The sequence below is a fragment of the Habropoda laboriosa genome, unplaced genomic scaffold (genome assembly GCF_001263275.1).
Source record: "Habropoda laboriosa isolate 0110345459 unplaced genomic scaffold, ASM126327v1 scaffold472, whole genome shotgun sequence".
Taxonomy (NCBI): Eukaryota; Metazoa; Arthropoda; class Insecta; order Hymenoptera; family Apidae; genus Habropoda; species Habropoda laboriosa.
This window is the reverse complement of record NW_017100581.1, coordinates 174,707-193,301: the sequence shown is the minus strand read 5'-3', so window position 1 is coordinate 193,301 and position 18,595 is coordinate 174,707. Positions and strand designations below refer to the sequence as shown.

Here is an 18,595-nt window from a genome sequence, read left to right as displayed (position 1 = left end):
GGGCTGCGGGGTTTTACTTCCCCGCCCACTGCAGCGGCGCTGTTCTCGCTCAGCGCCGCCGCCTTACTCCGCGGCGTATTACACGCCCCGGGGACGGGTCGTTGCGGGCGTCATGCCTCGCTCGCCGCCCCCGCAATGTCCATTGACTATACCTACACTGTACCTATACCGTTTTGGAATTTCGCGCAATAGAACAACGACAACTTATGACTAACAGTATTTCATTTACAAGTGGAAAATCTGAAAATGTTAATTACTATTTGGAATATTTGGAGTTTTTTCCTGTGTCTGAATAGCAATTAATGTTCCATAAAACTCACTTAAACGGTAAAGCTACTAGCGGGTTTGAAACATTTCTTCGTATGACCCTGGCCGAGATTCCAAGTCCTTAACTGCTCATATTTCTATGATAGTTATAAGTTGTAAGAGCTTCTAGAACTCTCCGCTGTAGTTGCAACAGTGAAATAAAAATTTAGACTCGTCTCTGAGACGAGTGGTTCGTAGTTAAAAGGTTAAATATTTTTTCAACTAATATCAATTCGATTGTCTCTACACCCGAAACATGATTACTTTAACTCCTGACCGATTTTCACGACCTCGCTATATCGTGACCCGTATTTGCTGTATTATACTATTAAGATACTTTGTCATTCGATTTTATTCAACTGTTATCTTGAACTTTTTGTTTAAGTAATATCTTGAATTCGTAAAAAGGAGGAAAGCAAAGGTAACATTGCGTATAAAGTTTATTCGGATTTAGATGTTGATTTCATTAACTTCTCTTATAACTATGAAATGGAGCTACATATATGTCGTAGCAAACGAAGCCCACGGTAAACAAAAAATTCAGAGAACGGTTAATTACAATAGAGCCAAGTTCAATTAACGCAACTTGAACCAGGCGACTCGAGTTAACAATGCCTTAACAAGTTTCCACTCCACAAGTTGGCTCGTACCAACTACATGTTGTCGAAATACATCAACGAGAAACGTAAACGAGCAAACAACCTAGTCCTTGCTTCGGTATACGAAAAATAAAATTTCCATGTTTTTTTATTTTATCTCGATAAAAATATATTTTTATATTTTCAGTCGATAGAAATATTCTTGTCCGTACTTGAAATTTTATTACGATTAAAATGATTAATATTTGGTTGACAACAGTTAATCCTGACATGATAAATTAGAATATTTTGGGCAATATATTTATGTATTACACATACAGGGTGAGTTACCTAAGACTAGAACCTGAAATATCTTCGAAATTCAATTACACCGAAAAATATTTCAGGCAAAAGTTGAATAGTGTCAAGAGGAACATCATTTGATGTAATTAGTTTTTTCTTAGGTGGACACGTAGATGAGATATGAAGGTCTTTGTTTTTTAACCCTGTATGGAATTTATGAAGTTACAGGAAAAATATAATTGGTTTTCATTAAAGAAATCGTACAAATTTTGTTCTCTTTTGTAGACATTGTTAATGTTTATTAGATATTCAGTCCAAATTAAATGAAATTTTAGGTCTGACGATACATTTAATAACAAAGGAAAAAGTATTTGTGATTTGATTTTGAGTCAAATTGACCAAATTTCTGTATAAGGGTTAAATAGAACCGTATATTTTTTAATGCATTAATCGATTCAGCTAATCATTCTACATAAAAAAAAAGTATTGGGCTATTTATGTTAAAAGAACCATTAGTTTAGGTGATATTTTAATTTCAGTATTGCAAAATGGTACTGATACACCTATTTGCATCTGTTTTTCTTAATGACACGAAATTTTTTTTCTACCAAGTGATAGAGGGTAATGAATCGAATCTATTTATATCATTTTATGTGTAATTATAATATGTTGACCTTCAGATGATTTAACAATGTGCGTGATTACCATCGAAATTTACATTGAAACACTAGAATGTCGAAGATTGTCTTTTTTATAGGGAATGGCGAGCTGAATCGATTAATGCATTAAAAATTAAACGATTCTATTTAAAAAAAATTAATTTGACTTTCATATGCCCTCTCACGCGTCCACCTAAAAAAAACTAATCACATTAAATTATGTTCCTGTTGACACACTCGACTATTTTCTAAAATATTTTTCGGTACAATCGCCATTTTCGAAGATATTTCAGATTCTGGTCTTAAGTGACTCACCCTGTATATTACCTCCGACAAGGAGAACCTATGCATTGTATTCTAAATTTTATATAAAATTTTGTTTTTAGTTGTAGGAAAAAGCATCCAACGCATCCTCAGAAAGTAATAAGGAAAAACTCTCTTTTATTTCTAAGATACAAGTTATTCAAAATGCAAAAATTGCGTTCAATTTGTGCTAGTCCTGCGAATTATGGTAATTGCTATATTCAAGTTATCAACACTCTTTTGATTCCGGCAAAATTCGAATCTAGCACAGATGACAGTAAAAAGTACTCTTCTCTGACGTCCAAAAGTCAAACAATACCGTGGAATTTTTGACAACAAATTTCTTTCTCTCAAATTTAAGAACCATACAACCACACACAAAGACACACCAATCGAAAAACAGGGCGCACACAATTTACATTCAGCAAACAAGCAATTTCTGCTATGTTTGCAAAAGCACGAACACAGACGGATCCACAGCAGAATTATCAGAACTCAAAAATAACTCGCAATTACACAACACGTAACACGAACATTGTACATATATTTCGCTAAGTTTCAATTATAACAATTGCCTTGAGAAATCGCACCGGGTGTCAGTTACTCGACCCTATTTTCAACGTGTCTTGTGTGATTAATTTCACATCAGTCAACGTCTCGGTACATCATCGTGATTGAACGTAACAGAGATTTACGACCCTACGAAATTCGTACTGCAAATTGCGATGTACGAGACGTAACAACTTCATTTCTACATGCTACAAAATATTGGTATTATATTTTTTAATTTGGTAAAATCAATAAATGAAAAAAATTAATAACAAAATTTGGTGCAACTATTATTTGATACTGATACATGGAAAAGAACATATATATTTTATTCCGTTTCTGTAGTGATGTAGAGCAGGGGTTCCCAAAGTTTTGCCTAGGTGTGCCAAATTGTAAATTCCAAAATATTTGGCGGGACATTAAGACAACAAAATATATACAATCTATATAATAACAAGATGTATTACATATAAAATTTACTGTTTTTTTAACTGAACAATTTTTAATTATAATATGATAAAATTTATTTAGTTTTTTGGAAAGATGTAAATTATCTCTGTAAATTCAAGATCGGGGCTGATCTGCCATCGCGGGCCGCATTTCTAGGGTTTGCGGGCCGCACTTTGGGAACCCCTGATGTAGAGAAATAATTTATTAAACTTTTGTATTACCTGACCTGGCTGGGATTTTCAACTTCTACATTAAAAGTAATTCCATTAGGATATACTTCATTATCTGCATGCAAAAAATTATGTATATCGTATACAGAGTTGTTGGAAGATCAACCAAAAGGGTGAAAATTAGATATAAAAATACGACGCGATCAAACTTCATTCGCTCGTGCACAATCAATTGCAAGTATGGGTTTATACACCTAATGCATACCAATTTTTAACATTTGTTTCTTATTTTAATAACTTTGTAGTAACTTTGTAGTTTGTAGACATTTCTAATATCCTTAAACATTGATGAATAATTGCAATTCATTTTTAAGGTAAATGTAGCGATCTTCTTCTTTAACGAACACAATGAAAACAATATCTACACGAAACAAATATTTGTAAAATATTCATGATGTAGAGATAATTTATGTGTTTTATGTTTTTATTCAAATTATCACTCGAAATTTGCATAGAGTAGCCCATTGTGACTTCTTTCCATTCCCAAAAATGAAATTAAAGCTCAAAAAGCGGCGTTTCGACACTGTGGAAGAGACAAGTTAAATCGCAACAGGTGCTTGACGCGGTTGTGGGAAATGATTTCCAAAAATCATAGGCATGGCAGAATCGATGGGATCGCTGTACCAATGCAGGAGGGAATTGTTTCGACGGGGACGAAAACCAAATTTAGCTTGATTGATTAATAAAACTTATAAAATCACTCCGGTTTCTTTTTGATAGTACCTCGTATAAACAGTCGCATCTTATTACCTAGAATAATGTTTACCTAAACGGAACTGTTCCGTATCTGAACGGATAATACAAACCGACCTTAATGCTATAATTTACCACTTCACTATATTGATTCCATTGACTGTACAACAGAACGATAACTTATCGTGTGGTTAGTTAAAGCACAAATTGAACACAAGTGTCCTAAACGATTGTGCGTTTCAATCGCTTTTGAGAAATGATAGAAGTAACTTTCGTCAAAACAAATCCGCCTGACTTGTAATTAACATGGCTCTATTGTAATATATAATATGTGTGTACTAAAATATAGATCATGAGTTTCAACCGTTCAAAATTATCGAGAACTAAACTTCATTATTTATCACCTGTGGTTTATTTACTTACTTTGTTTCAATTGCAGCAGTTTGAAACTTACATAATATATTAATGAATGCTTTCTAAGGAAGATGAAGATAATATAAAATAGTACAAAATGCAATATATTAGGTCGTTTGGAAAGTCATGTCGAATTTCGACGTCTGAATTTAAATAATCATAACTTCGTCAAAAGTTAACATATTTATTCAAGATAAGAACGATTATGATCGATACATTTTTACCAATATGTTACTAATTTATTTATGCCATTTACAAATCGTAGGCATGACAAAGAAAATGGATAAGTGCGCTCCGCAAAAGCTATGCTATAATACTGGTCTACAAAATTTTACTCTTTTTTTGTCACACAAGGTTTAATGTGTGATTGTGATAGTACTTTTTATACTAACTCATATAATCCTATATATGCAGTATCGGGGCCTCCATACCCAAAAATAGGAAACCGGCACGGGACAATACAGAGGGAGTGGTTGGCATAGCGCGCAAAAACCTTGGCTTGCTAAGCCGAAGGTCTCGGGTTCGATTCCCGTGTTGGGTCCCTCAATATTTTTCCGTCGTCGGTTCCTACATATGGGAGCTCGTCCGGGATGGAGGGCATCTTTTACGGCTGCACGAAGCCAGGCGCTGTGAGATGAAAACATTATCTGGAGGGTTGCACGTCTCCCAAATTGCGACGTTTTCAGCTGTGTGCCACTGTGTGAGGGAGTGTACCCGAAAAGTGTTGAATTTATCGAGTTGTGTTGCAATGAAGACATTCGAGGGCGAATGTCAGTTCAGGATGGCCGAGTGTAGTATCGGGGGCCTCTATACCAAAAAATGGGAAACCGGCACAGGACAATACAGAGGGAGTGGTTGGCGTAGCGCGCAAAGCCTTGGCTTAATAAGCCGAAGGTCTCCGGTTCGATTCCCGTTTGGGCTCCCTCAATATTTTTCCGTCGTCGGTTCCTACATATATTTTAGAACATTACCTAAAATGTAGTAAGTATTTGTTGATTTCCTGGAATATTTTGCTCGAGGAACATCCCGTTTGAGTGTCCAGCAGTATTTGCCTTAGTATCGCTTTTCCATGTACGAAATGTCCTGATGAAATCGCTCACCATGTTCATAACTTATGACATCCAGATTTTGATATAATAAAATTATAATTTGCCCTGTACATAATAAAATTCTTTACTATTAGGATTTCATTTTACTGAATACACTAAGCACAAATTATACAAAGCATTATAACATAGAAACTATGGGCAATGGAAAAATCTGATTGCAGATTCGAACGAAGCATCGGAAAAGACATAAGTGTCAGTGTAAATATTCTTTGTGACAAAAATCATGTTGACCAGTGTCATCAGCGAATGCTTCGTGCATTCATTTGGTCTTCCCATATTCTGCGGAACATTAAAAACTATTTTCTTGATAATATTATAACCTACGATGAAAATTAGGTACTTATGATAATCGGAAAAGATCTGAACTGTGATTGGATCTTAACGAATCACCTAAAGCACATCCACACATGATAATGCTATCTGTTTGGTGATCTGTTGACGGAATTGCTCACCCTAATTTTTTGTAAAAGGGAGAAACAATTACGGTAAATAAGTACTGCAATGATCTTAGTGCAATACATCAAAAGCTGTCCGTTATTGGTCCAGCACTTGTCAACATTGATTACAGTGTTAATTACAGAAGTTAAATGAACTAGAATATAAGACTCCACAACATTCATTCTGTACTCTGGACCTTTCTGCAGCAAATAATCACCTGTTCAAACATTTTGACCATTTTGTCAAAGAGAAAGCATTTCGAAATGGACGCGATATGGAACAGGCCTTCGTGAACCTTGTTTTCGACAAAGACCTCGTTCCAAACCTGGTAGTTTTTTTGTACATGGCATAAATAAATTAGTGAAACATTGGCAATGGTACATCAATTGTCGTGGTTCTTATTTTGAATAAGTATGTTAACTTTTGGCGAAGTTATGATTATTTGAATTCAACTTTCGAACAACCTAATAGTAGATATATGTAGTACAGATGTACAAGAAAAACAACGAACATCCTAGAATCTATAAATGTGTCAAATATGAAAATACAATAAACTCATGCGAAAAGCGATTTTGAACGGTTTAAATTTGTGCCAGCGTGGAATATTAAAATGTACTCAGGTATCTTGAAAAGTTATTACATTCGACGCAATCCTATAACAAGAGTATAACTTGCAACTTGATGTCGTAGGCCTACTTATTAAACATTCCATCATGGGACTGGAAACAGGGCGACGACGTAATCTGCCTAGCCGAATTGAAGCTGGGTTTCATCGCACAGTCCTGTCTTGCACCGGGTTTCAGCACGATGATGGCCAATCTCTTTGCTATGCGTTCCTTTAAGACGGTCAGTAGAATGTCGTCCTACGGCAGACAAAAAATTTATTGTTTTTTCATCTATGCATGTGTGAACAAGGTTCCTTAGGTTTTCACCACTGAGCTGTTCACAGTGATCGCGTACGTTCTATGCTCTCTCTGCGTCGGTCGTTATTTCAGAGAAACAATAGTCAGGTGAAACACTCTCGTTCCTTCGTTGAAGTTGATCACCTTGAAACGTACGTCAACCGCTCGAGAACCATTGTCCATTGGCTCTATTAAACTGCGCGCGTATTGATTCGAGTTCGAAACTCATTGCATAGAAAAAATGAGTTGCTAGAATGCTACACGGTCGTTTCACTGTGGACAAACACGAGAATCCGTACATGCATAGGAGTATGTGTAATTTAGAAATGGTTGGTTGATTGGTACCAGTCACCCGATATGCAGGCTTGGCAGAATGACTACCTGCGTGGAACTGGAATGGAGATGTACACTGAAACACTGAGCTCTACCTTCATTGGAATGCCCTTTGCCAAAGCCACTGAGTAAGTCGGTCCATGACCAATCCAACAGCCAACAGATACCTGCATATCTGATTCAAGAGACAAGATCTGTGGTTCCGCTCGTTTGTGTTGTACCGTTATAAATATCTCTTCACTTCCCATTAATAAGCCCCCCAAATGCAATATTTACGTTATCGACTCATATACGAGCTAATCGGTTTTCCCTTACTTCAGCCGAATTATTTTACCCCAATAATTACTAATAAGAAAGTATCCTCGTTTCGAACGATCGACAACTTGGTAAACTCGAGGAATATGTGGAAGATTCAATCTGAAACAGAGACAATTTATGCACTTCTTTGCTCCTCAGATTCGTACGAGCGTTTGTCTTAAAAACGTGTTTTGTCATTTTTCTACTTCATTATTGGCTAACATGAAAAGTACTAACATATCACTGCTCAGTATTCATTTTCTTAAGCGTGCCGTATGCTTTAAATTAAACGCAAATATCGTTTCACGGAACTAAATATTGGCATAATATGGCTGAATAATTCTGTTCGTCTGAAATATCTCTATTACGGTAAACTATATTACGATATATGTAGAACTCTGACCAAGTATTATAATAGTAAAATAGTAAACGGAAAAACTTCGATAAAAAAGCAAAAAATTAAATCATGAAACTTCCATCAAACTAGATACGTTAATTTACACGTGTAAAGTAATCTTAAGTTGTTTACAGTATTAGAAAATTTCAAAATTATCAAAACCTACTTTCGTACTTTGCTGTACGTTACGCATCAATTAGTGCATACATCTGCAGTTGTATAACTTGTCACTAATAAGGTGTCTCGCTTGTTTGTAATTGTAAACTAATTCTTTAATACATCTACATTACGCATACCTCATTAGAATTTATTTAGCGTTGTATCGTTTCAGCAAAAAAAGGTAGTAAATAAATAATATTTACATTATTTTATTTAGGAACATAACGTTTACTATTAGTACAAAGATAAATGATTCACATTCATTTGTGAACAATTGAATTAAGGAAAAAGTAATGTACCCGAAATGAGGTGAAAAGAATTTCCGTACAGTGTTTAAGAATTCAGCGAAATGTCTGCGAACAAGGCTCCAAAAGCAAATGCAAGTTAGCTAGTAATGGAAAATATCTGTTAATTATTAATAAATGAGTGAACATTGTTTTTCTTTGTACTTGTTTAGTCTACTCGCGATGATCTTGCGATCTTTCGAGTTTTGCTGAATTTGCACGTTTGTGCCGACTAATTACAATTCGAAGGACCACTCCCGGGAGACTAACTAATATGCTCGTGTTTGGTTTCCGGAAGATTTCAATGTTGCTTGTTGCTAGCCGAATGGATTCTGATTTCGAGGTCTCAGAAAAAGTTCGAAGATACCTCGGTCAGGATACATTCGGCGGGGGTGAGACACGCGGATTGGTTATTACAATTTCGACTTCGACAAGGGAGGTGGTTGACTATACGCGATTGGCAAACTATTAAACAAAGAACGAACTAAAGGAACGCACCCAAGTCAACGGTCACTCTCAAGTGTCGTCCGCACCCTTGAGTGACGCGCGCGGAAAGTCGCGTGTCTCGAAGCAATAAACGCAGCAGGTAATAAGTCTGGGCAGCGCTTCGTCGCTAACAGAAACATACCAAAGTGGAGACCAAAAACCCGAGAAGTTAAAATATAACAAACAGATGTGGACGAGAGCTACGAGAAGAAAAGCATCGAACTTCTAAATGAACGTTAAAGTGCTCGATGGCCTCCCAAATTTACAACTGCTGCGAAGGACCGAATAATTTCCAGATCCGTGCCTGGAAAACGCCGTAAATCTAATAGGACGACTAAACAGTACTAATGGTAAATGTTATGCTTCTAAATAAAACAATGTACATATTATTTATGTGCTATTTTCTCTGCTAAAAATATAAGTTGATCTAATAATCTAATAAAAATGAAAGTTGATTTTACGTCGAAAGGATTTATGTTAGGACCTATATTGACTAGACATTTTTCACTCCTCTCGGTGAGTATTATAATCTGTTCAAGTTATGGACACTTTTTCACGACCACCGTACATAATTAATAACGAGTTGTGCTCGCAAGTAGTTAACATTAACAGATGAATGGAATTGTCGCTTTTTATTTATCTCGTAACTCCTATTTCAGTTAATAAGGTCTCATGGAAAAGAAATCCAAATTATGTTTTTCTTTTTGTAAGATAAAATGGTGACCCATTTAAAAAACGATCCACACAAATATCTTCGATACTACAACAATACGGAAAAATGTTTTCGATAAAAGTTGAATGACTTCGAGGGGGAGTGAAGGTCAAATATGGGTCAACTTTATTTTTAAATGAAACTAATGTTTGAAGACATTAGGGGACGCAGCTCTACATTTCCTGTAGAATGTTGTCAGCACAACTTAAGTAAATTTAACACAGGATAGGGTATTAACCAAAAATGTATTAAAGTGTAGTGATAAGCGACTGCTAAGTGCTTCGGTGTCCGTCTCGCTCGACGGCTATTTCCAAAGTGTCCATCTCCGCGTCGTATCCCGCGTTGCTCCGGAAAACCGTTGGAAAGGGCTTACTTTATGGCACCCTCAGGTACCCGCGCGCTTTCTCTTCCTGGGTGACAAAGCCCAGGCCACCACTTCGCCGCCGAAATCTTGCATTTCTTACAATGTATTAAGCTGTTTATGTTGAACAGATGTTAGTTTAGAAAATATTTTTTTAGTCTTGTAAAGTGGCACATAGCAATACGATATTTATCTGCTTTAAGTTAGTATTCTGAAGTACACACGTCAGCCCAAATGAGGATTGAAAATTGTTCGATCTCTAAATGATCTATTAACCCTGTTAAGTATTTTTCCGGAAATTTGTAGTTTCGAAGATATTCGAGAGGATCGAGTGGAATGAGACACCCTGTATATTTCAAATGAACAGAATGTATTATTATTAATTTCTATATATTGAGACAATACTAAAGAATTCCTTTTCAAATTTCTGACAAATATTTGAGTAACTGAGCAAATAAACTAACTAAGTGAAGGAAAACTTCATTCTTTGTTTGCGTAGATATATTAAAATTAAATTAAAAATGAAAAAAGTTGCTAGAAGTTAGTTTCATTTGTTTAAGGTGAGTTCTAGAAATGTAGAAAGGAATATGTTATTCCTTAAAATACCACCTACATGTTCCTTGCGTTTGGAAGTTTTGTATTCTGACAAAATCTTCATATTCACAGTAACAATCCTGTTTATAATTTACATGATTCATGTGATTCACAAGGACGGTAATTTTTGCTTAATCCATACTTTCATAAATGAATTAATATTACGAATCATTATAGTATGTGCCGCTTCGTCATTAGATACTGTACAGGAAAGTTTGTCTTGAAATTTCGGAAGCGGGGGGATGGAAACTGTTTTATCGAAAATGCGAATAACAGGATGGTTATAGCGGTAGTCGAAGATACAGAAGAACTTTTTTCGCGTACACTTTAATGATCGAACGTCTCGGGTAAAAAGACCGTTTCTGGAAAGTATATACGTAGTTCGTTTGAAACTTTTCACTGTAGTAATCCGCATCTTATTGTTAGAAGTACATAGATTTTGTCGACTATTTCGCACTCTTTTCGCGTTAACGACGACGGAATCACTCGAGAAGGGTCCATAGTCTCTTGAATCGGAAGAAAACGGATGAAGCTTCGCCTCGCCTGTGTCTTTCACTACGCTCCACTCTGCTATGAACATTATATGGATTACATCTACACCTACACCTACATCTACATCCAATCTAAATCTAATCTACATTTACATCGACATCTACACCTACACTCAGGGACAGAAATATGTGGACACCCTTGAAAACAGAATAACTTTTTGAAAATTGGACCAAACGACTGGAGCTTTCTTAAAAAGTTAGAAAGATTAGTTCACTATATGATGTGTAAAAAAGATTTTTTAAAAATTGCAAAGTCGCTTTTTATAAGTTCTTCATCTGAGCCCGTAATGAAAATTTAAAAATACGTTTCGTAGATTTATATCAGCTATATACGTGCTGGAAAGTTGTTATGGGCTACAAACGGTTAAATACGATGAAAATTGCAGTTTCTCACGACTTTCGGCCTTTTTTTTTACGTGGAGGAAATCCTCACCGACACCCCGCCCCCTGGGGAGGGGGGCGGGGTAGTTCCGGACTCTTACCGGCTAAAACCCCCACGGCGACCCTCCTCGGGCGCGTCGGTGGGACCCCGGGCTCTCGCGTAGCGAACACTACCGGAGCCCCACCGCGCCATGGCTTGCGCCCCGAGTTCTGCGTTGCCCGCACCGCCTTCTTCGGCGGAGAGGGTCGTTCCTCTCCCGAACCCTCTCCGCGGCCTCCTTCTGCGACATAACTCCTTCGCAGAAGGAGGCCACGGCCACGACTTTCGGCCTACAACTGTAATAAATCTAAAAATTCCTACATCTTTCGATGCCTGTCGCTTGTTTCTCTAAATCTACAAAACGTATTTTTTCAATTTTCATTTTGGGCTCAAATAAAGAAGTAATAAAGAGCGACCTTCGCTATTTTCTTCGCGATTCCGACTAATAGCAGTTTTGTCAAAAATTTTTTGACATGTCAGGTAGTAAAGTAATTCTTCTAACGTCTTAAAAGAGCTCAAGTCGCTTGGTCCAATTCTAAAGAAGTTATTCGGTTTTGAAGGGTGTCCATATATTTCTGTCCTCGACTGTATATCTACAACTACATCCGCGTCTATGTCTACATCTTCATCTACATCTGCACCTACTCACATCTACACTGACATCTACATTTATATTTATATCTATATATTCATATATATATCTATATTTCATCAACGTATTAACTATAATATACTGTATAGTGTCGTATCTGTGCTCTACACCTAATCGATGTAAACCACCTCTCATCGCTTTAGTATCATTTTTATATTTTCATGTATCTCTTTTTCTGTAAAGTATACGTACGGTTTAAATTCGATCGGATACCGCGGATCAGAACGATACGAACAATTGATGATTTCATTGGACATAACGCGAAAAATTGAAAATTTAATCTTATTACTTTTCTTGCTGTTAGAAAATTATTATAAATACACTTAAATGATTCAGGGCGCAGTTTCTTATACACAATAAAGAAGTAACAGGTAATAGTAAAAAAAAGATGACTAACACTTGATTAAAGATAAATTAAATCCACCAAAGATTTCTGCGTATGAAGCTTTAGATTTGAACACAAATTCACGTATCACGGAAAATATTCAAATAACGTGACACTGTTTAAAGTTCTTTTCCATCCATGACTATAGCAAAATTTTAAACAGTTATGCAAGCGTGTTCTTATTTGTAATACTTTAATCTATTCATCCTTTAATCATAGTACTGTCTACAGGTGCAACTCCTCTTGTCGATTATTACTCTACTAATTGTAATAGAACTGAAGAGTTCATACTAATAATGTAAGACCAAATTCTTTCGTTTATATTGATTGAACATTGAATCACCGTCATAATTCCCACAAAAATGAAAACAAAGTGGGAGAGAGCGGTTTAAAATACGCAATATATCAATACTGCTTTAGTTTTTCACCCTTTTCTTCAATGTACAACTTCGTTACACAAGGTGATAAAGAAATAGGTGGTCGAACTTTGGTATCGCATTATACTGTTCCTAAGGATGAAAAAAGGTCGTATAAATATAGGTCCGAAAACTCTTCCTTTCTGAGATATAGACTCTTTTTGCTTACATCGAAAATTCACTGGAATAGCTGTCAGACGTAGAATTTCAAGCGCTGTCGTCATTTGTTGCCATTGGAGGCAGCGTGTTTAGTTTATGATAATAACACTATTGATATACATCGTTCAAAATAAGAGTAACCTCGTTTCGCGCATGGGACGTGCCGAAGGCAGGGCTAGAACCACTAGAACGTTCAAACCCCCACTTAACCGCCTACGTTTTTCTCCGTCTTACCCTCCGCTACGCTCTCTCTCTCTATGCGCAGAACGGACGAGAATCGGTCCGAGAGCGAGGTTACTCTCATTTTGAACGATCTGGAAATACTCAAAACCCGGGTGCATGTGAAGAAATTCGGAATACACCAGGAATTTTTGAACGTCTTCGACAGTCTTCGAAACGTCGATGTGAAGCATGCAGTAATTTCATTAAGTAAGTTTTAAACATTCCTACAATACTCCATCATAATCGAAAAGTGTCTATATCTCGGAACGGAAGAGTTTTCGGACCTATGTTTATACGACCTTTTCTCATTCTTAGGAACAGTAGAATAAGATACCAAAGTTCGGCCACCTATTTCCTTGTCACCCTGTACATGCAATGATAATTAATTAAATAATTCAGTGGCAATTCTATGTAAATTATTATTCAAATAGTCTGTTGTTTCTAATTTGCTATTTATATATTTACTTTAATTTTCCATGACAAACAATGACAAAATTTTAATAATTTTACATTACACTGATAATAATGGAAATGACATTTACTGAAGTTATTTGCTTAATAATATTTCTTGATATTTGCTTAATGTAGAAAAACAGCAATAACTAAGAAATAAACAATGCCTGATACGCAGGAGTTCAATATTTTAAGGTGGAAATATACAGGGTGTCCCAGTTTTTTCGAATCAAATTTTGTCAGTGCGTTCTATTAAAATGTTACATAAACATATGTCGTTTGAAGCTTTATTGAAAAGTTAGAAAAGAAGAAAATGGTAACGGATGTGCGGTTATGATACAAAATAGGAATAAATCAGCAATGTGTACATCTATTCTGTTTATGCAAGCTCTGTTTACGATCTGAGATCGTTGAAAGCGTTGAATGCAAATCTGCCAGTGCCATTCTTGTCTTGTATCACAGTAACCGTAAGTTTGCTACCATCCCCTTCGTATTTCGTATTTTTATTATAACCTTTTTAACAAAGCTTCAAACGACCTATGTTTACATAACATTTTCTTCATACCTATACTCACAGAATATACTGACAAAATTCGGTCGCGAAGAAATTGAGGCGCACTGTATGTACTTACAAAAAATCATTTCAAATTCAAAAATTGCCTTATGCATACAATATAGAAGGTTTGATACCAAACTTACTTCGCACATTGGAACCTGCGACCATTTTGTCTGAATGAAAATCGTTGTTATTCATCGATTCGATCGTTTCACTCCTCGGTATCGGTTCACGGTTTGCACGAATATTTATCGTGCGTATAATGAAAAATCGCATTAACAACAAGCATTAACGGCAACTGGATGATAGGTAAGCACTAGGATCTATAGCTAGTAGGTCTCATCTCGTTTTTACTAGTAATCCGTTCCATTTTGAACGAAGATTCTACACTTATGTATCGAAGGTACACGCAGTGTCTGTTGCAATGCGTATTGGTAAAACAGCGTCTTCGGTTTTTAAGTTAGAACTCTGTCGTGCACGAAGATGTGCTTGTACGAAAAACATAAAGTTCAGCCTATCATAGGCAACAAACGACAAGATCTTGCAGTCGACCGATAATCATTGTTAGGAACAATTTGCGAGAAATTAGCAAAAAGCCATAGTGGTGAATATTACGTACATACGATGGAAGTGTTATACAAATCATACTACGATCTTCGCCAAGAGTTGCAAAGTTGTTGCACGATCATCGATTACGATACATTTCATTCGGAATCATGCAACTTTACGCATTTCTGTTATGTCTAATGGGTATGTCATCTGCGAGTAATTTTAATTATCCTGCGAGGAAGGAACAGAAACGTACTTTCAGCAATAGAGGCTCTCGTCCTTACTTTGCTGGAGCTTAAATGAAAGAAACGATGCAGGATATAATTGAGTAAATAGAAAAAGGTAGAACGTGTAGACTGATTTTAAACTGCCTTAAAACTGCTGATCAGAGTTTTTTTTTCAGAGAACTAGAATAAGTAGTAAGTGATCTTCAAATAGTGTTTGCTCTTGGTAAACCTTCCGGCTCGACGAGTATATCTATTTGATGTGGTATAATCGTGCGAAACAATGTATTTGACCTTGTTTGCCTGCACGACGAGATGCAGACCATAAGTCAGCGTCTCTCCTCGTGTCAGGTTCAGCTAGTACGTGGTGGACTTAGAAAGGTTTGATGACGTGGGGTTTGATTGGTTGGTGTTTCAGTCGCCGGATACTCAGGCGTGGCAGAATGATTACCTGCAGGGCACGGGCTGCGAGATGTACACGGAAACCCTCTCCCCGTCCTTTACCGGGATGACATTCCCCCAAGCCAGCGAGTAAGTTCTCGCTGCCATTGGCTACCTCACATTGCAAACTTTTTAAATATCGACATCATGCATACAGAATATATATATATACAAACATATAGTAACGCGTAATAATACATAATGAAGTTACACAGGACATCTACACGGAAATACACGAAAGGACACTATGATGCGAGATTTTGTTTCTCTGCCTGTTTACACTTGTTGATCTCACACATTTTTTATATATTTTTGATATTCCCTTGTAAAGCGTGTACATACATATAAAGAGCGTTCCTTGATGGGTAAACAAAAATTTAACAGCTCATTCTGGGAATGATACGGAAGCGAAGTGCCTTGTAATGTTTTGTTTATAGTTGAATGGTTAACGGGATATTGTCAACGAAAGTTGCGAATTTTCGTCGATATCGAGGTGTCGTAGAAATTCAAATTAATTTGAACCTCTTGGAATTTTCCTCATCTTTTACTATATTCGGAAAACTATGAGTTCTCTAAGTCATTTTTTATTAGCGCGGAAAACTATTTTTATTATTTGAAAATGTAAATTTTCGGTTGTCAAACCGTTTAATGACTCTTTGTGACATTCATTTTTAAACTAATCGGACAGAAAATACGTATGTGTATGTTGTAGAGAAAGCTTCAGGTAATCTTATATTTTTTGAAATTTTTCAAAGTAACATTTTACCTATAAAACTGTAAAGTAAGAATTCATTTATAATTTTCAAGTTGTGAAAATAGTACGTTAGAAAAATCATTTGTTATTTCTTGTGTCAACAGAAGAATTATTTCCAAAGCTGAAACTCTGAATATGAAAAGAATCATGTCGGTACAATTAATAGTTTCTGAGGTAAACAATTTATTTCAGCGGTCAAAGTTTATCAACAATATCTATTCAGAAAATTAACAGTTACGGAGAGAAGAAAATTATTTTAGTGGTCAAAGTTTATTAGCAATATCTATTTAACTATTGAGCTACGTGCAAAACGCGACAAGACACTTTTGTTCAAAATCGATCCCAGAATTGACTGTCGAAATTGTTGTTCATCCATCAGAGAACACCGGTATATCTATACACGGTTACAGTTGTCACCCATCACCTCGGTTTTTGATCCTTTGAACGTTTCTTTTTCTACTGGAATCTTTTTGGCTAGCGTAGTTTTTGTTTTGTTTGGTATATTGGTATTTTTTATGTATCTTTGGAATTTTACGCACGTTCAGCCAGTTATTTTACAAATAACGTTTGTTATTTTTTAACCAGTTCTCTGGTATTGGCAATCAAGTTGCTCTAGCAGTTTTGCACCAGTTTATTTAAATTACGTGTAGAAGTAGTAATACAAATTGATGCAGATTTCGTGACAATTTAAAGATATTGTAAAAAACACAATGTGAATTTTAACATTGAAAAATCACTTTAAAAATGGATATGGGGCACAGAAGTGAAAAACAAAGTTGCTATTTACATTAAACGTTTATCTATTTTGGAATGAATATTTTATCTATGTTCTCTTTTAAAAGCTATAATAGGTCCCCTGTTTTGAAAACAAGCTATTAATTCCTGAGATTCTATTATTATGAAAATACACATTTATGCTTTGTGAATTTGAAAAGGAAGAATTATTGAACGTGTTATCTGAAAACCGATATATGTATAAGCTGGTGAAATAAACGTCGTAACAGTACACTAAAATATGCGCAACATGACAAAATACAAGCACAGAAATATAACAAATTTACAAAATTTATACAAATACGAATGAATACCTCATGACTTAGAAAATTACATTCTTAATTAAGAAATTAGACAGTACTGAGAGGTACCATGTAGTTAACAATGTTAACTGCACTGTTTTTAAACACCATTGCTCTACAAAAACAGTGATCTTGAGAACTCATTACTTAATAAATTTGAATACATACTTAAAAAATGTAGTCTTCGTTTATAAACAAAAGGTTTCAAACTGTGCAAGTTGTACACGCAGAGAATTAGGGAAAATATATGACAAAATGACCTGTCATTAAAAACATCTTGTGGAAAATATGATTATTAACTATGAAAAGAATAGTATATAAAAGATAATGTGGTTAGTTGGTAAAGATCATTTATAAGCGAAATTGATAATAATGACATTATTATACAAGATCTGAAAGAGATAACGTTTTGCCACCTTCAGAAATGAAAAAATTATACAATAAGAATTAAGAAGATATTAATAGTTAATAGTAATCCTTTAAGAATCATATTATACCAAGTGTATACAGAAATATTCGAATACTATGGTACAATTAACTATTTTGCTTTATATTTTAAATAAACATAAGAATAATTTAAAAAATGTATCATATTTTATTTGTATATCATATTAGGTTACAATTTCAAGTTAGTACAAATTTTTACCTTACATAATTTTGTAAACATTAAGCTGAAATAGTGTATTTAACTGTAATAATAATAATACTGTATTAAACAAAAGGTGCTTCACCTAATTTTGTCACCTGAAATATTTCTATTATAACTACAATTTCATAAAGATGTTTCCTATAAAAGTTGCTGAATTTTATGGAGGACGGAGTATAATAACAATAGTTTTATTCTGTTTGAAGTGGTTAATAAGATACGAAGGTCAATTTAACTTTTTTAAATGAAATGCTATGTTTTATTTGTCGGTAACTGATAGTAACTTTAAAGACGAATTCAACAACCTACAATAATACACCCTTCGGGGTTACTGAAAGTCGTACAAACTACCGACATCTGGCGATCGCCAGATTTAACACCTTCCTTTTTTTTTTTTTGTTAACGCGGAGGAAATCTTCAGAAAGACACCGCCGTCCCCCCGGGATAGGAGACAAAGGTAGTGTGGGATTCTTACCCACTAAAAACCTCCGCGGTGATCCTCGTCGGGCGCGCTAGGGAGGGCCGCGGGAACT

General features: G+C 35.5%; 1 protein-coding gene across 1 annotated transcript in view; it reads left to right on the top strand.

Moving 5' to 3' along the window:
- LOC108576664 (calcium-activated potassium channel slowpoke-like) overlaps positions 1-18,595 on the top strand; it is a gene marked incomplete at its 5' end in the record, with an annotated part of 179,922 nt that overhangs the window by 76,400 nt on the left and 84,927 nt on the right. The window contains 2 exons of the mRNA XM_017939704.1: positions 6,723-6,878; positions 15,564-15,676. Coding sequence (XP_017795193.1) covers positions 6,723-6,878; positions 15,564-15,676 — 269 coding nt within the window. The remainder of the gene's footprint in view (positions 1-6,722; positions 6,879-15,563; positions 15,677-18,595) is intronic.